The sequence below is a fragment of the Fusarium odoratissimum genome (genome assembly GCF_000260195.1).
Source record: "Fusarium odoratissimum NRRL 54006 unplaced genomic scaffold supercont1.33, whole genome shotgun sequence".
Classification (NCBI taxonomy): domain Eukaryota; kingdom Fungi; phylum Ascomycota; class Sordariomycetes; order Hypocreales; family Nectriaceae; genus Fusarium; species Fusarium odoratissimum.
Window position 1 is genome coordinate 262,292 of NW_022158779.1, and position 14,745 is coordinate 277,036.

Sequence of the window (14,745 nt, forward strand, 5' to 3'; positions counted from 1 at the left end):
AGGAACACCCCCATAAACGACACCGGGACGCAGCATGGTACGATAACAAAGCTTACGAGCTTCATTGAAGATTTGAACGGCTAATTCCCGAGTGGGAACCACAATGAGCACAAGTGGCTCAGAAGTGACCTCGTCAAGACCCTCGCGGACGTCAAGGTGTTGGGACGAAACGCAGCAACTGCCTGCCGCTTTTACACCGAAGAGCTCGACAACCATAGAATGAGTGCATATACCCCACCCGGGCCATCGTGGTGTGGCCACGTCTTTCCTTTTGGGGCGTGATGAGACGATGTCCAGGGCGGCTTCTGAACACTGCTCGAGACCAAGCACGAGATACCCGACTTCTTGCAGCAGTATGTTCCTAAGGGTGATACCCGCAACAACCTGGAGTTTGAGCCGATGGCCCAGTGTTCTCACCCGAACACTGCTGGAGACTAGCCAGGAGACCCCTGACTTCTTGCAGCAGTATGTTCCTGAGGGCTGCTTGCCTAAACACTGCTGGGGATCAACCAGGAGATCGGGGCTAACGCTTATAATAACCTGAAGTTTAGGGCCGACTCTGGCTTTTACCTTCACGACTATACCGGTGCTAGGGAGGGAGGCGAGGCCGGGGGAGGTGATGCTGGGGAGTCGAGGCTGGGGAGATGCTGGGGGTAATACTTAGGGTGCTGACGACGGTGATAAGACTGGTGATGGGGATGCTAGAGATGCTTAGGGAGGAGATAATACTGGTGGTGGGGATGCTTGGGGTGCTGACGACGGTGGTAAGACTGGTAGTGGGGATGCTAGAGACGCTTAGGGAGGAGATGATACTGGTAGTGGGGATGCTAGGGATGCCTAGGGGGAAGGGTAATGGATTGAACCTAACCAGGAGATCCCCGAATTCTTGCAGTAGTATGTTCCTGAAAATGATGTTTGCAAAACCTAGTTTGAGGCTGACCCAGAATCCGACCCCAACAGCTACTCTGGTGCTGGGGACGCCCGAGATGACTGGGGACGTGATGCTGGCAACGATGCTAGCAAAGCCGTTGGCGGTGATGATGTCCACGCCATGTGCCGCATACCAGACCTCTAATAACCCCGACAACCTAGACTAAAGCTGTACACCAGCCAGTAAAGGCCGTCATTGCAACTCGTCACACCTCATTTATGTATAGTTCACTTTCAGATCTTCCTCGACCCCTTTTGTCGAGTAAATCGGCCTTGATAACAGCGTTCTAAGTCTGAGCCCTCTCTCAGCCGTCACGGCTCCGGCAATGGTCCTGGTAACTCACGAACCAACACTGGCCTAAGGTCATAACGCTTGGAAACAATTTCCCAACCGATATGCTTAGCCTTGGTAGGTAGTTCTCACAAGGCAGACTCACAGCACCTTTCCACCCTATTTAATAGTGTCTATCGGGGTATGGATGGTCGAGGCACTGCTGGATAAACTTGAAATAAAACACAATATTACCTAACGCTCATACAAATATCCCGGATCGATGAACCAGGAACCGAAGGATTCCGGCGTTTGACCCGAGGCCGGTGGCATGGCCGCTAGACCTGGCCTTGGGCTTGAATTTGGAGCGGGTGGGGGCAGATTCGGGTATGGAATCAACGCAGCATTCTCAGCACGTTCAGGACCACCCAAAAGGATCCTGGGGGGCAGATTCATGTGTCATAGGAATAGTCTGCAAGTGCGCATCCTATGCCAGTAGCCACCCGAGGCAACGCGCCTGCGGCTGAGTCTGAGATGGGCGGCATCTGTCCGGACACGGCATCACTCCTTCTATTTATTTGGACATCGTCGTCGAGGTAAGTTGTACAAAGAGGTGTCGCATCACTTCTAGCGGCTTGTAATTGAACCCGACTTTCTAAGTTTGCCATTAAACGTTCCATCTCATACTGAGCCGCCGTGATGAGCAAACTTGGCTCTGGTACTCCTGGATATCTGTATGGATTATGACGTTCATAGGCGAGCCGAATCTTTTAAAAGGTTGTCGTATTCAGGACATCGCAAGAACGAGGTATCGGGTGAAATCCTTCGTCCTAAATCACTGTGCTTCGAAGATGTCCCCAAGTTCGATTAGATTGATCCAACTCACCGCGAGGCACATCTCCCATACGGTAAGAATGCGGCAGGGCTTCCAGTTCGCCGCGTAGTGTACAATTGCTTAAGCAAAGCACATGAGCTTGGTTATCTCGACTGACTGATCACTAATTGTGAGTGGTCAATGTTATATCTTAATCAGGCCTTACCAAACACAGGGAACGCTAGCGTCTTTAGACCGAGGAGTTCCACGATGGTCGCAGCCTTGTCGAGATAATATACCGGAGGTATCGAATACCAACGTAATGCATGTTGAGGCATATAACCCACTCGCGGTTTACAGCTGTTAAGCCAGAGTGGCTTGTTGTATGTACTTAAATCTATTCACTTGGGTTTATGCTAATGGACTGAGGTGTATTCATTTTTCGATGATAAAAGGTTGTCTGTGTAGTAGATTGCCGGTCTGAGTGAAACTGTGGTGGCCAAGTGAGGATAGGAATAGTATTGCTGGTAGACCAACATGAATATTGTCGTTAGGATTATTTCTCCTGGTTTTGTATTTATCCCAGTGATCAGTCTCATGGATATATGTTTCGAGACACAGCTTTGGTGGTGGGCGCCACGAAGGGGTCTCCGAATGAAGCTGCCGTATAGCTCCTAACCCGGGGAACTTCCGGAGTCGATCTCAACGGAAGGTTGAAGTTCTGACCGAACAGATGGAAGGGAAGAATGATGGAAATGAAGGCTGGTCTTCAAAGACTGGCGAGGAAGGCTTGGCATTGATAACCTCCATGCGACATCTTCGAGATAAGGGGTTGTTTCAGGGCCTTCCTTTAACGAAAGAAGCTTCTTTTCTGTATATGGCTAGCTTGAAAGCTCCGTCTGAAAGATGCGTTAACCATCAGGGCAAGGTTCAGCCAGTGCTTTAACCACAAAGAGAGCAGCGGCAGCGAGATTATTAATGAGGGCTCTTTGGCGTATTCCGTGATGTACTCAAACTCCTTCATCTGGTCCGCTGAGTGACAACACGGCGTCCTCTTGACTCTTTGTCTTTCTGAGGTGCTTGTTCAGGTTACACGGTGCGTTGCTCTTCATCATGGCCTAAATTACCTGCTTCATGGGCTCGCCGTTATCCCTTCTCTTGAGCGAGGCGACGGGCATATTTTCATCATTGACGTAGATCTCGTAGCCACTCTCGATCAGTGAAAGTAAGCGCTCGATATGGCAACCTGTTGATCATGCTCAGTCTGGTTGTACTGACAGCTGATGCTTGCATTGCGCGCCTTACTCGGCAGTCTGGTTGCCTCGCAGTCCTCGACGCAACTCCAGGTGTCGGGTCATTTGATACTGAGCTCTTTGGTTAAAACATTCTGCTCATGTCTATGGAATCTTTTGCTGTGATGTTCATATTGACACTTGGCTGCCTGTAAGAGATAGTAAGCTTAGGGCGTCTCTCTCGATATTGTTGAAAAATATACTATGTTAGCTTACTGCTTTGTTCTTATGGTCGATTATCCAGTCTTCTTCTTTGATGTTGGCGAAGGGCTCAAGCTCGTCGCAATCGTCACCCATGGCGTAGAGGCCCTCCTCACTCCTGTTTCTCCTGTAGGCATTGAGTTGTTTTCCATAATGTCCATGGCAGCCCACGATATCCTGATCTTGATGATGCTCTTGCCGATGTTCTTGATCGAGTGGACAATTAATTGGCCTCTACTGTGTACTGCCGGTAGGGCGATCTATCTTGCAACCCCTTGAAAGCCGTATGTGGTACATAGTAGAGACTTTATCGGAAGATCAAGCAAACCTCTCGTCGGCGACGATACGTTCGTATACGGGCAACTTCCCGAGAATATGGTGAGGTTGAGCTCGGCGCTGGTGAAAACATCATCATCCTGGCTCGCAACACGGTTCCTTTTCATTAAAACATTGCACGATCGCGGAGCTTTTGCATTTGAAGATGTTGATGGTGCATGATGTCCGCTTGGTCGTCCTCATGGAGTGGCTGGTTATCACTTCTTGTGTCACTTTTTTGATGATTAACTTGATCTTGTAGCCCTTCATGTGGTAGATCAAGAACCAAGAGAACAGTCAGGTTGTGATGTATTCCTTTGAGCCGTTGTCCACGACCACTGGCTTCTCATAGGGCTTAGTGGCCGCCTGGAGACGTCACACCCTGGTCTGATCGATAAGTGCAGGGTCCAACCTTGTAGACATGGCGCAAATGGATGTCACCACAGGATTCAAGAAAGATCTACCACGATATTAATAAATATATTTCTTATTATCATATCGTACGCGGTTATACGTCAGTACCCCCAAAGCGTATCTTCTTTCGCAGCCTTGATCAGCCACTCACGGCAGACATAATCGACCCGTTTCGCGTGCATTGGTATCTCAATAGACGAGACATCGAGAAGCCCAGCCGGGTCGTGAATATTTCCGCCTTCCGTATCAATTATGGGTGAGCTAAACTCATGATTGACAATGACAATCTTCAAAGGCCGAGCATAGGTCGAGTTACCTCCAAACTCGGGGTTCCAAAGTACGCTACCGATAGATTGCTTGATGTTCCATTTCTGAACGCGAAGCAAATAAGGTCTTGTGATAACCAGATGCGCAATGTTTCGATGTCGAGCAACATTGTACCAAAGTCCTTCGTCACTCAGGTTGATGCTGAATCCAGCGACTTTTCGTAACTTGGGCCAAATTTGGCTGACGTTGAGCTCACTCCTCCAGAACTCTAATGAAGGCAGGCCGCCTAAGGTGACGAACTCTTCAAGGTTGATCAACGCTTGTAGACCCCGAGAGAAGACTTGATCAATATGCGCATCAATGCTATGCTGCATAGCGATTCTGCGAAACGGCAGGTCAATGATCAATCGGCGGACAGAGCCACCGAGTTCCAGAAAGACATCCCAGACAAGTGCACTGGCTCGTAGCGTCTGGATCTCCTCGAGGCTGAGTCCAAGATAGATGGACGAGACTGCAAAAAGTGGGACGGTTTTGGGGAGAGATTCATGGCCCCCTGCTTTTAAAGTCTTGGAGTAGTTTAGGCAGCGCAAGAATTTCTGGAGTCGAGGTATCGAGTCGAGATGTACACAGTGCTGCCGTAGAAACCTGGTCGCTGGCTCATACGTCGCGCGGCATACCCTTGTCCAGGTGACGAGCTGCTGAACTTCCGGGGTTGCAACGTCAATAACCCGATTGGGTTCACCAGGCGGAATAGACGTTTCAAGGATCTGAAGGACGATCTCGAAAGGGACATAAAGGTTACGCGTCATATTGAAGGGGTATAAGAGATTGGAGTGTTCTTTGAGGCTGTGTTACGTATGTTTGCTGCGTTGAGACCGAAGCCAGTATTAAGAGGCTGTCGTTTGGTCGTTGCCTGCTAGGCTACGATTTAAATGTCAACAAACAACGGTCAATTTCTCGAGCCAAAAAAAGATCAATTGATTCAGGCACCAGAATTAATTGTGCCGGCTATAACTCGGCGCGATTTTGAGTGGAACATGGACAGAAAGCGACCAACGACCGGCGACCGCTGAACACGTCCGTTCCATTGCTTGTGGGCGTAACGATCAACTGGTTTCAGCGACATGTTCCAGCGGAGGAAATATGTGGAACCTGGAGCTAACGGTGCCACCGAGATGGAGTTCCTTGCATAAGTGTCTTGGAGTCGTTCCGGTCACGCCTCCTGTCATCCACAGGGCCTTGCAATTATCGCTCATTCATAACTCCCAAAATTTGGTGGTATAAAATCAGTAGGTATAAATGGCCTCAAATATAGCGACTTGCCTAGGGGGGATCAGTCCCAGTGTCTAAGGAGTTGTCGTAGAGTTATTATGGCTAAAGTTCTGGTGGTCTAGTGCTAGTAGTAATTAAAGTCTTTGGCGCTGCTATCAGGCATAGGCTCAAATCTCCAATTTCTCAAAGTGATTTAAAGCCAATTGATTTTTCGGGATGTCTCGGGCTCAGTGTTGACCAGAGTGACTCAGAGTGATTTCCAAGTATCATAGATCCTAAGCCTTAGGGTCCGCCGCTCTGGTGTTTTCGTACTAAAGTTTGTCTGCGTCCTGGCTGTCAGTCTGGTATCTAGTCTAGTCCAGCCTGTATACCAAGCTTGACCTTAGCCAACTCTAAAGTCCTCCCGGAGTCTCCTGCTCGGCGCCAGACTCCGCCAGACTTCCAGCTCCAGAGTTCTCAGGTCTTCTCAGCCCAGCACTTCCAACCTCTAGACTTCTCCAGGAAGGTTCCTGCCAGCCAATTTTTAGACTTATCCAAATCGTGCTACCTCCAGTGTGATTCATTTAAGTCAAATTTTGGTCATTCCCCAGCTCCAGTCAGACTTCAGTAGGGTATATCCAAGTCTTCCCTGCCCATCTCCCAGCCGCTCAGTTCAGACCAGTAGGGTATGTCTGCTTCTTCCCACTGATTTTCTGACTGCTCAGCCAGAACCAGTAGTATATGTCCAAGTTCTCCTGTAGTCTTCTTCGGAGCTTAGCTCTGTCCAGTATATCGTATCTTGGAGATCTCTCCTCTGTCTCAGGTCTCACAGAGCTCTCAGCTCTGTCCAGCCCCGATCAGTGTAACATGTCCTGGCGTTCTCCTGGCTCAGTCAAGTTCAGCTCCCTTGAGCCTCTGGCGTCTTGTCTCCCGCCAGGTGCTCTGCCAGACTCTCATCCGGGAGTTTCGTTTAATGGAGTTTGTGCCAGGAGATCATTTAATGATGATGTTTCAATTCTGCCTACTCTCAGGTCCCGCAGCCTCGGAGTCTTCTGCACCGCGGCACAGGAAGTTCGTAAGTCGTGTTTCTTCAGTTCGGTAACACCTTCGTCTCTATGTTTCTTTAACATCTTGTCCCGCGGTCCCAGAGAGCATGTTTTGGAGAAGAGGGTACGCCCGATGAGGGTGTCGCTGCCCCGGAGGGAACTTTGGTGATCTGGGGCGGTGCGACAAGTGTTGGCATGGCTGCTGTTCAGTTTGCCCGGGCAGCGCGAGTGTCTTCCATCATAGCCATTGCCTCATCTAAGCGACACGAATATCTGAAGATACTGGGTGCAACCCAGTCCTTCGACTACAACGATACAGATGTAATCGAAAAGGTCAAATCAGCCTTGCAATCAACCAGCGGAACAATCTGGGCCTTTGACGCGCTTGGATCTCCCGAATCCCAAGTCCTACTAAAGAAAGCGATTCCTCAACACGATAGAACTGTTCTGGCTTCAGTGCTGTTGGGCGGCGATCCAGAGTATAAAGCAATCATGGGGGCACGTCGTTTCGATGTCGAGTTCGAGTTGCCCGGGGGCCAAAAGGTCGTCTGGCCAAAGGACATGGCTGCTGCTGATAGACATTGGAGGGGCTTTCGCTGGGCTGTTGAGAATTATGGTGCCCCCGGCGGGTATGTGCCAGCGCCTGTTCGGGTCTTTGAAGGGTCTGGAGAAGATGCCATCAAGGAGGTATATAACGTGAAGAACATGAGCACTTTCGGAAAGTTGGTGCTCAAGCATCCTTTGAAGTGAAGTTCCTATCTAGTCTAAATTACTATCATAGAAATAGACAACTTTGACAGTCAGCCTTGGATTGCCGACAAAGATGTACGATGACCGTTCAGTGATATCGTTCATTGGTTGACAGACCTACAAGTTAGCACTAGACGCAGGGCACAGTGGTCATTCTCGGTGTCCATGCTAACGAGCCACTGTGAACGCCCGAAGCCAATCAAGTGAGCAAGATGGATGGAATGTGGAGACACAAGTCAGCATCCAGGCAGCCGTTTAAACAGAAGCTTTCAAAAAAGGATTAATCCCTCCCGCAATTCAATCTGTAATGCATCCAAATTCATTCTCTCATTGCATGAATCAATCGCCAAAATGACTGCCAAACCCTACCCCTCATACGAGTCCTGGTGGTACTCAGACTCTGCTCGATATGAGTACCTCAAGAGCGACCTCTTCTGGACACTGGCCATCCTCATCATAGCCAATAGCTGGTGGTCAGCTAAGCAGGTCGATTCATTCCCAAATGAAGACGACAACGAAAACGATACTGCCGCCGTAATCAAACCCAGTCCTGCAACCCAACCGCGACGCCCTGGCTTCTGGCTCAAGGACCGCATCACATCACGCCTCCACCAATACCTCGCGCTCTTGGTGTGCACTTCTGCGTTCCCTGTCCAACTCCTCCACGGTTCCTGGGTCCTGAAATCCGCGTGGCGAATCTCTTGGGGAGTATTTAAACGAACATATCCAGGTTCCCTCAGACCACGTCTTCTGGGCATCGCCCTCTACTCTCCTGTTGCTACCTTCGCATTGCTGGTCTGGGCTGCTGTCGTGGGTGCTGGCGTCTTCATCATCGCGACACAGATTCTTCTTTGGAGCAAGGTCTGGGGGATGGATCCTAATGCATCACCCCATCTTCCTTCTCCCAAGGATGTTAAGAGGAAAATCGATGGTGATGGAGACTGGGATGATATCAAGGAGGATGAACAGGAAGGAGTTAAGAAAGATTAGTTTATGTTATACACTCTATCTCATTAAGATAGTCATCCTAAGCTTTCTCTTGCTCCTCACCTGGCGTCTGTACGAGGTGGGGCGTGATAAGGAAGAAGCCAACCAGATTGACGATGAACCCAAAGGCCTCTTACCTCATCTCTTTACATGAATGGCTCCCGCGAACATGAAAACACGTCTCCGATGGATATTCGAGTTAAATTAAGGGGGACGAACGGGAAGAGTGTCAAGAATATTCAGTCGTTGATACTCGATCAGTGTCGTTCCATAGTTTTCGGTGGCCTCGTCCAATGCGATATCATTCTTCTCATAAAATACATTGATCACATAAATTCAATCTCTCCTCATTCTCAATGATACCGATCAAGAAGCAGTCACAATTGCTTGCAAGTCTTTTTGAAGAATCGTGACGTATCCCCACAAGGCAGCTCGAATGGAAGTGCATCAGCGCACATAACGGCAGCACAGCTGTAGTATCCCAAAAGACCGGAGACAAATCCAAATACACCAGCAGCTTTCATGAGATTCTTTGCAACCTCGACCTTTCCATCAGCATGGGCGAAGTTGGAGGCCGCGTCAAGGGTGAAGCAGAAGAAGATAGTGGTAAAGATGCCAAAGGAGACCAGATTACTAATGCTTGTGAGCGTCATGGGGATCAGAAAATGGTAGGTTTCTTACATTGGAGCTGATCCAAGCATGAAAAACAGTGTCAAGACTGCCCAAACTACATAAAGGTTAGCTATTGGATAATTATAAGCACCAATAGAGACCTACTCAGAACGTAGAACCCCAAAGCGTTATGATACTCGGGTGTCGGTCCGCCATACGACTCAAGGACACCGAGCGATGGACACAGGATGACGCCGTAGCCACCATAGAAAACAGCTAGAGAAGCGATTAGCCTCAAATCACAGCTTCTACGTCGAGATCCGTGTTAGTCACTCACCATAGGCGCTCAATGCAGAGTAACCGAAGGTGTTACCGCGGGCCATCTCCCACTGAGCAGAGACAAACATGCAAAGGCCAGCGGCAAAGCAAAGATTGCCAATGAAGATTGTCTGGGTCTCAACTCCACGGAATCCCATCATGGACAAAGACAAAGTGAGAAGTGTAGTGGCGAAGGTGCCCATGGCCAATGGGGACTAACCAGCCACGTTAGTTGCAGTTTGGATAGGAGATATGGCGGGTGACATACAGGATTGCCGATTTGTTGGCCAAAACCCAGAGCCGAAGAGCTCGGTGAGTGAGGGCGGATCTCTTCGATACTTTTGGTGGCCATGATGTTCCTTGTACAACTTTTCGATAATTCTCAGGCTAGTCAACTTTATCAAGTCGTCCGAAGGAGAATAGTGAGCCTCAAGACTTGGCATGGCCGCCTTTTATAGATACATCCTCCCTGCACTCTGCAGAATTTTCTTCCCTTTGTTTTTCTCGAGCCGCGTCTCAACATTTAGGTAATAGTTAACCCATCATTACCACCATATTATTCTCCATATGCAGTGGCGTCGAAGTGCAGGAGTTAAAACTCAGACTTTATTGATTGTGGAGGAAACCGTTAGCTAATAGGTGTGCACCGGCCCGGACTAGTGCCCCGAATTTCCCCGGACCATGGAGCAGTTTTGCGGGGTTGGTGTTTTCATGGGGTAATAGGGTATCATGGGACAACGAAAAGAATGAAAGAAAATGAAAAGGAAAGACATCAGTGAAAGATGCGATTAGGGCTAAGCCGCGACTAGCCCGTAGTTGGCGAGTGAGACTGGAGAATCGAGATCATGTTTTGGCGAGTAGGTACAGAATTTATTCTGCCTCACATACCGGCAGACACTAAAGGTATAAAGCAACAGGTTTACTACCAACCAGCTTCAAGATTATTCGCGTAAGTATAAACTCTATCTTAGCCTGCGTAAGTCCGTAGATCCCCGTACAAATTGCCCATGCACCTTGTGAAAGCCTTATTCAATGATGCTTCATCAAAGGTCCACAAGGTTTCAAACAAAGCGATACTTCATATATGGAATGACATTTTTAATGAATGGAACCTTTGTCGGACCAAATTCGCAAGCCTGGACTTCCTGGTAGGTATAACTCGCCGGAAATCCCCCAATGGTCCACGATTTTGTGTTCTCTTTCTTGCACGGCACAGGCATTCGAGCGTTGGTCCAGCGGCTGTAAGAGACACCACCAGAATAAAATTCAAGTCTCTTCTTCCGAAGAGGTACCTGAACGAGAATGTCTTCTACTGCTTTGTTGGCCTTGATGAGGTTATCAAGAGGGCCTTTCAGATCATTCCTAAAGCTCCTCTGAATATTGATAAGGCCATCACGGACTTTGCGGCCTGATGTCGTCTTGGACAGCTCGGAATTTTTGGCCCAGTTGACAGACAGGATCTGATTGATGGACGTAGCTGCAGTCTTTGCGGCGCCTGCGTGATTGCTGATGAGGTTGAAAGTCCCAGTGAGCTTCTTCAAGTCTTCTGCTGCCTGGGGGAGATATTGAGTCACCCTGAAGGCCTTGACGACATCTCTCAAAGAGTTGATCTGATATTCGTCCATCAACTTTAGATAATACGCCTCATCTGCCGGAGTTGTGGTGTACTTGATGGCATTCCGTGTAATCTGCGTCATCTTAGGGATGTTTGCAAGCGACTTCCCTGCAGCACTAGGAACACCTTGCAGACTCTTCACTGTTGCGATTGTGCTTGCATCTTTACAGAGTTAGCCAAACTTCCAAAGCTTGATGCGATATGTCTTACACTTCTTGAACGCGTTGGCTGGCGTCGATCCTTTACAGGCATTGTTTTTGCAGACATTGGCCTTGACTGAGTTGACTTTGGAGGAAACAGTCTTCAGACGCGCTTGAACTTGCTTCGAATAGGTCTGAACATCTGTTGTCCTTTTCTTGAGAGTTTCGAACAAGGCAACCCATTTGTTGAGCATCCGGACAAAATCGCTGTCGATGACGCTGTCTGCGTTTTCAACGTAACTGGCGAAAAAGGCACGAACTTTCGGTCCGTCACATGTTCCTGTATAGCAAGACATGACTGCTTTTGCGAGCCTTTTGTACGTTGCTACGTCGATCTGAAACTGTTATTAGTGGCTGTTCAATACACAACATTGTATCAATGAGTCGACATGCCTCGGGAGCTCGAACGAAGGTCCAGCCATTTGTAGCTGCAAGCTGGTTCTTGACCACAGATGCCCTGTCGGTTATTATATTGTAATCATTGTTGGAAAGGCACTTTGAAGCGTTAGTGGATGACGGATACAACACGATCAAGTTGACGTACTATTTCATCCTTGTGTATCCAGTCGAGATACGGCCCCGTTATATGCGCATTGATCTGACCATCGAAACTGGGCCTAGCATTCGGACTGGTGCTCCAGTAAACAGCATTTGAGAGACAAGTGCAATACGTTTCGGCGTTGTCCACGAAGTCGTTACTGCCAAGTGCTTCTCGGACAGCGTCGCAGATATTCTTTTCTTCAGTCACAATTTCTGTATCAATCTGTTTACCGTTGTTGTCTGTATCATTGAGGTCAGCTGGGAAAGAACTGGAAGCTGCGGTGTCCTACCATTAACGGCTCTTGGGTAGGAAGGATACGTAACACTGCTACCGCAGTTGATGACTCCCCAAACATCGCTGCAGGCTTCATCGATGTGCTTCTGTTCAGCAGCATCAGTCCGAGAGAGAAGGGCACCGAGGAGTATGGAAAATGAAAAGACTTTCATTGCAGAACCTTGCTGAGTGAGTCTTTATGAATGTATGATGATTTATCTACTAAACCCAGGATATAGCATTGTATTAAATACTCAATACTGACCATCGTTTGCAAACTCATGGTTAAATGCCAAGGACCCAGAACAACGTCGCAGCCAGCCACTTGCAGTACAAGCTACCTTCTAAGCCTTTCAGCTCCTCAGCCTCATTTTTATTTTGTGAGTCCTTCCAAGCAGAACTTTCCATGCTGCACATCACCAGCCCGTTTCTGGGCGTCGGATGAAGCATAGTAAGGTTCTGAGACAAAGACTATTGGATTTGAAGAGCGTTGGTAACTCGCAAATGGCTTAGCAGCATACCTTCCCCTGTGAGGCTGAAGTCTTAATTTTATGGTTATTGAACGCCATGGATTTAGCGGTACAATTCCTCGTGCATTCCGGCGTGTCACGCCACAGAGAGTCTGGCCGACCGGCCTTGGCAGGCTGATTGCAGATCCCGAATGCTAACCAATGTTTCTCTTCTTTGTGGGCTTCTGCATTGTCCTGTTTGCAGACAAGCCTTATCAGTTGCTGGGTATGGGCGAGGCAGATGTTGGTGGAAGGTGTCTCAAGCCACAGCTGTCCAGCTCATTCTTTTATACCTGGAGGGCATTCAATGCAAAAAAATGCCTTGCCGCTCAACTTGGACCTTAAACCCTTTAGCAATGATACAACCTGCTGGTTAATGTCCCCAACATCATACCGAGGCAAAAATACGTATCACTCGATGGGCATGGGGCAAAAAACGTGGTTCCGCCCGGGATCGAACCGGGGACCTTCTCGGTGTTAACGAGATGCCATAACCAACTAGACCACGGAACCGTGTCAATTGGGTGCCAGACTGACTTCGAGTTGGGTGTAAAGTCGTCCGCGCATTGCTTACCATTTCTACTCTCGCTGGCCTCCAAACACCATGGCGCTCGTGATAAAGGTGAGAGTTTGCAATGTTTGCAATTTACCTTTATTACATATCTATCTAGGCATGTTTCTTCTACCTAGAACTATAGCCTTTTTGAGACTGTATTTGTATGCGTGCCTTCACGTCTGGGACTGTTAGAAATGCGTTCCGGGTGGTTATAAGAGTAACAGGAGTTCATTATGCAAGTAAAACAGTTTATTCTTTCTATAAGATAAATAAGTGCTTCTGTAAATAGTAGAATTATTAATTTATGATAAGAATGCTCTGAAATCTAATTATATATAGTGATAAAAGCTGTTCCAGATCGCTTCTCAGCTCGATGATTCAGAGCCCGGACCAAAACCCCCGAATGCTTGTCGTCGCATTCCTTTGAACCTCCTCTTTCGGCCATATACTTCTGGTACCCTCCAACATCTCGGTCCACTCATTGATCAACTTATCCCTTCCACCACGACCTGCAAAATGCAGTAGGAAGTCTCCTCGTCTCGCATGATAGTCCTTCAAGCCATCTTCGTCCACCTTCTCAACGAAGTCTGTGGCCGACCCTTTAGGATAAGTGTTGAACCATTCTTGAGGAATAACTCGAACGTTTGCTTTGAACTTTGGTTCATTCATAATGATCTCCATGGCGCTTTGCTCAGTGAATGGAAGCGAAACGTTGGGTCTGTAGTATCGAAATGCAGCGATGTCGCTAAACAGCTCAATTGCCCACTGGTTAACCCGGACGAAGAAAACACCATTGTTAAGGCCGTTCCAGTCGTTCGTCACCAAGAGATGTATGTCATCGTACTTCGTCTCGTCTCTTCGCTCGGGCTCTGAGTCGTCTGTGTCTTCGGTTTCGTCAGGCTCATCAACGTCGTGAGGAGAGAGAAAGCTCGATAAAGGACGGCATTGATCGAGGATCAGGGTATCGCGATCTACCCAAAATAACCACTCCAAGCGTTCTTGGGCAGGCTTCACCATCTCTTCCAAGAGGAGCGACAGGATGAAGGCAGGTTTGTTCCAGAGTGAATCAACAACTGGAGTACACATAACCTCCAGGTCGTTGTCATGGATCATGCTATGTAGCACATGCGTACGCAGCGCCTTCTGGTAGTGTTCCTGAACCGAGCCAAAGTGTGCAGTGACTCTTCCGATTCGTACGTCTGAGGATGGGTATGGAGGCATATGCCGGCATGCATTCCGTATCGCCTTTGCTTCTAGTGGAAGGGAGGAGTTCAGCGAGGGTAAACATTGGCTTCCGCCATGAGGATGAACAAGAGAAATAGGATCGTGCGTGGTGCCATAACTGAAAGATTTCGGCCAACTCCATTCGCCGTAGAATGTGTAGGCTTGGTAGCAAAGGAGGATGCCAAAGAGAACAATGACTGCTTTTAAAGCAACGGCTGCTGTTGACCATGGTAGTCTCTTGAGTTGAAGCATGGTGATTGATGATTTGCCATTCTGGTTCGTCAGCAAGATCTGACTACTTATATTGATGGAACTGTGGTCCTAAGAAACGTGAGAGAACCCGCAAAGGGGCCCCATGA

At 48.4% G+C, this 14,745-nt stretch overlaps 6 protein-coding genes and 1 non-coding gene across 7 annotated transcripts; 2 read left to right on the forward strand and 5 right to left on the reverse strand.

The window, feature by feature from the left end:
* Window positions 1–4,285: 4,285 nt before the first annotated feature.
* On the reverse strand, window positions 4,286–5,412 carry FOIG_13476 (uncharacterized protein). Its single transcript, XM_031214629.1, has one exon. The coding sequence runs from the start codon at window positions 5,311–5,313 to the stop codon at window positions 4,339–4,341; it is 975 nt and encodes a 324-aa protein (XP_031055720.1). The 5' UTR covers window positions 5,314–5,412; the 3' UTR covers window positions 4,286–4,338.
* A 1,349-nt stretch (window positions 5,413–6,761) lies between these two features.
* FOIG_13477 (uncharacterized protein) lies at window positions 6,762–7,564 on the forward strand (the record flags this gene model as incomplete). Its single annotated transcript, XM_031214630.1, has 2 exons — window positions 6,762–6,830; window positions 6,904–7,564. 2 exons carry the CDS (start codon window positions 6,762–6,764, stop codon window positions 7,549–7,551), a joined length of 717 nt encoding a protein of 238 aa, XP_031055721.1. The 3' UTR covers window positions 7,552–7,564.
* A 257-nt stretch (window positions 7,565–7,821) lies between these two features.
* FOIG_13478 (uncharacterized protein) lies at window positions 7,822–8,703 on the forward strand. Its single transcript, XM_031214631.1, has one exon. The coding sequence runs from the start codon at window positions 7,903–7,905 to the stop codon at window positions 8,539–8,541; it is 639 nt and encodes a 212-aa protein (XP_031055722.1). The 5' UTR covers window positions 7,822–7,902; the 3' UTR covers window positions 8,542–8,703.
* Window positions 8,704–8,746: 43 nt separating this feature from the next.
* On the reverse strand, window positions 8,747–10,060 carry FOIG_13479 (uncharacterized protein). The gene is made up of 5 exons (XM_031214632.1): window positions 9,737–10,060; window positions 9,488–9,683; window positions 9,316–9,426; window positions 9,220–9,265; window positions 8,747–9,171 (listed from the first exon to the last, which is right to left on the reverse strand). The coding sequence occupies exons 1-5, from the start codon at window positions 9,818–9,820 to the stop codon at window positions 8,916–8,918; spliced, it is 693 nt and encodes a 230-aa protein (XP_031055723.1). The 5' UTR covers window positions 9,821–10,060; the 3' UTR covers window positions 8,747–8,915.
* Window positions 10,061–10,529: 469 nt separating this feature from the next.
* FOIG_13480 (uncharacterized protein) lies at window positions 10,530–11,579 on the reverse strand (the record flags this gene model as incomplete). Its single annotated transcript, XM_031214633.1, has 2 exons — window positions 10,530–11,245; window positions 11,294–11,579. The coding sequence occupies 2 exons, from the start codon at window positions 11,577–11,579 to the stop codon at window positions 10,530–10,532; spliced, it is 1,002 nt and encodes a 333-aa protein (XP_031055724.1).
* A 1,466-nt stretch (window positions 11,580–13,045) lies between these two features.
* On the reverse strand, window positions 13,046–13,119 carry FOIG_13481. Its single transcript has one exon. It is a non-coding gene; the product is annotated as a tRNA-Val (tRNA).
* Window positions 13,120–13,540: 421 nt separating this feature from the next.
* On the reverse strand, window positions 13,541–14,638 carry FOIG_13482 (uncharacterized protein; the record flags this gene model as incomplete). The annotated part of the gene is made up of 1 exon (XM_031214634.1): window positions 13,541–14,638. One exon carries the CDS (start codon window positions 14,636–14,638, stop codon window positions 13,541–13,543), a length of 1,098 nt encoding a protein of 365 aa, XP_031055725.1.
* Window positions 14,639–14,745: the final 107 nt, after the last annotated feature.

Coding starts and splice junctions, on each gene's coding strand:
- FOIG_13476 (XM_031214629.1), bottom strand. CDS start 5,313: ATGACGCGTAACCTTTATGTCCCTTTCGAGATCGTCCTTCAGATCCTT.
- FOIG_13478 (XM_031214631.1), top strand. CDS start 7,903: ATGACTGCCAAACCCTACCCCTCATACGAGTCCTGGTGGTACTCAGAC.
- FOIG_13479 (XM_031214632.1), bottom strand. CDS start 9,820: ATGGCCACCAAAAGTATCGAAGAGATCCGCCCTCACTCACCGAGCTCT. Junction 9,427..9,487: donor CTCTGCATTGAGCGCCTATG/GTGAGTGACTAA, acceptor TCGCTTCTCTAG/CTGTTTTCTATGGTGGCTAC. Junction 9,172..9,219: donor ATGCTTGGATCAGCTCCAAT/GTAAGAAACCTA, acceptor CACAAGCATTAG/TAATCTGGTCTCCTTTGGCA.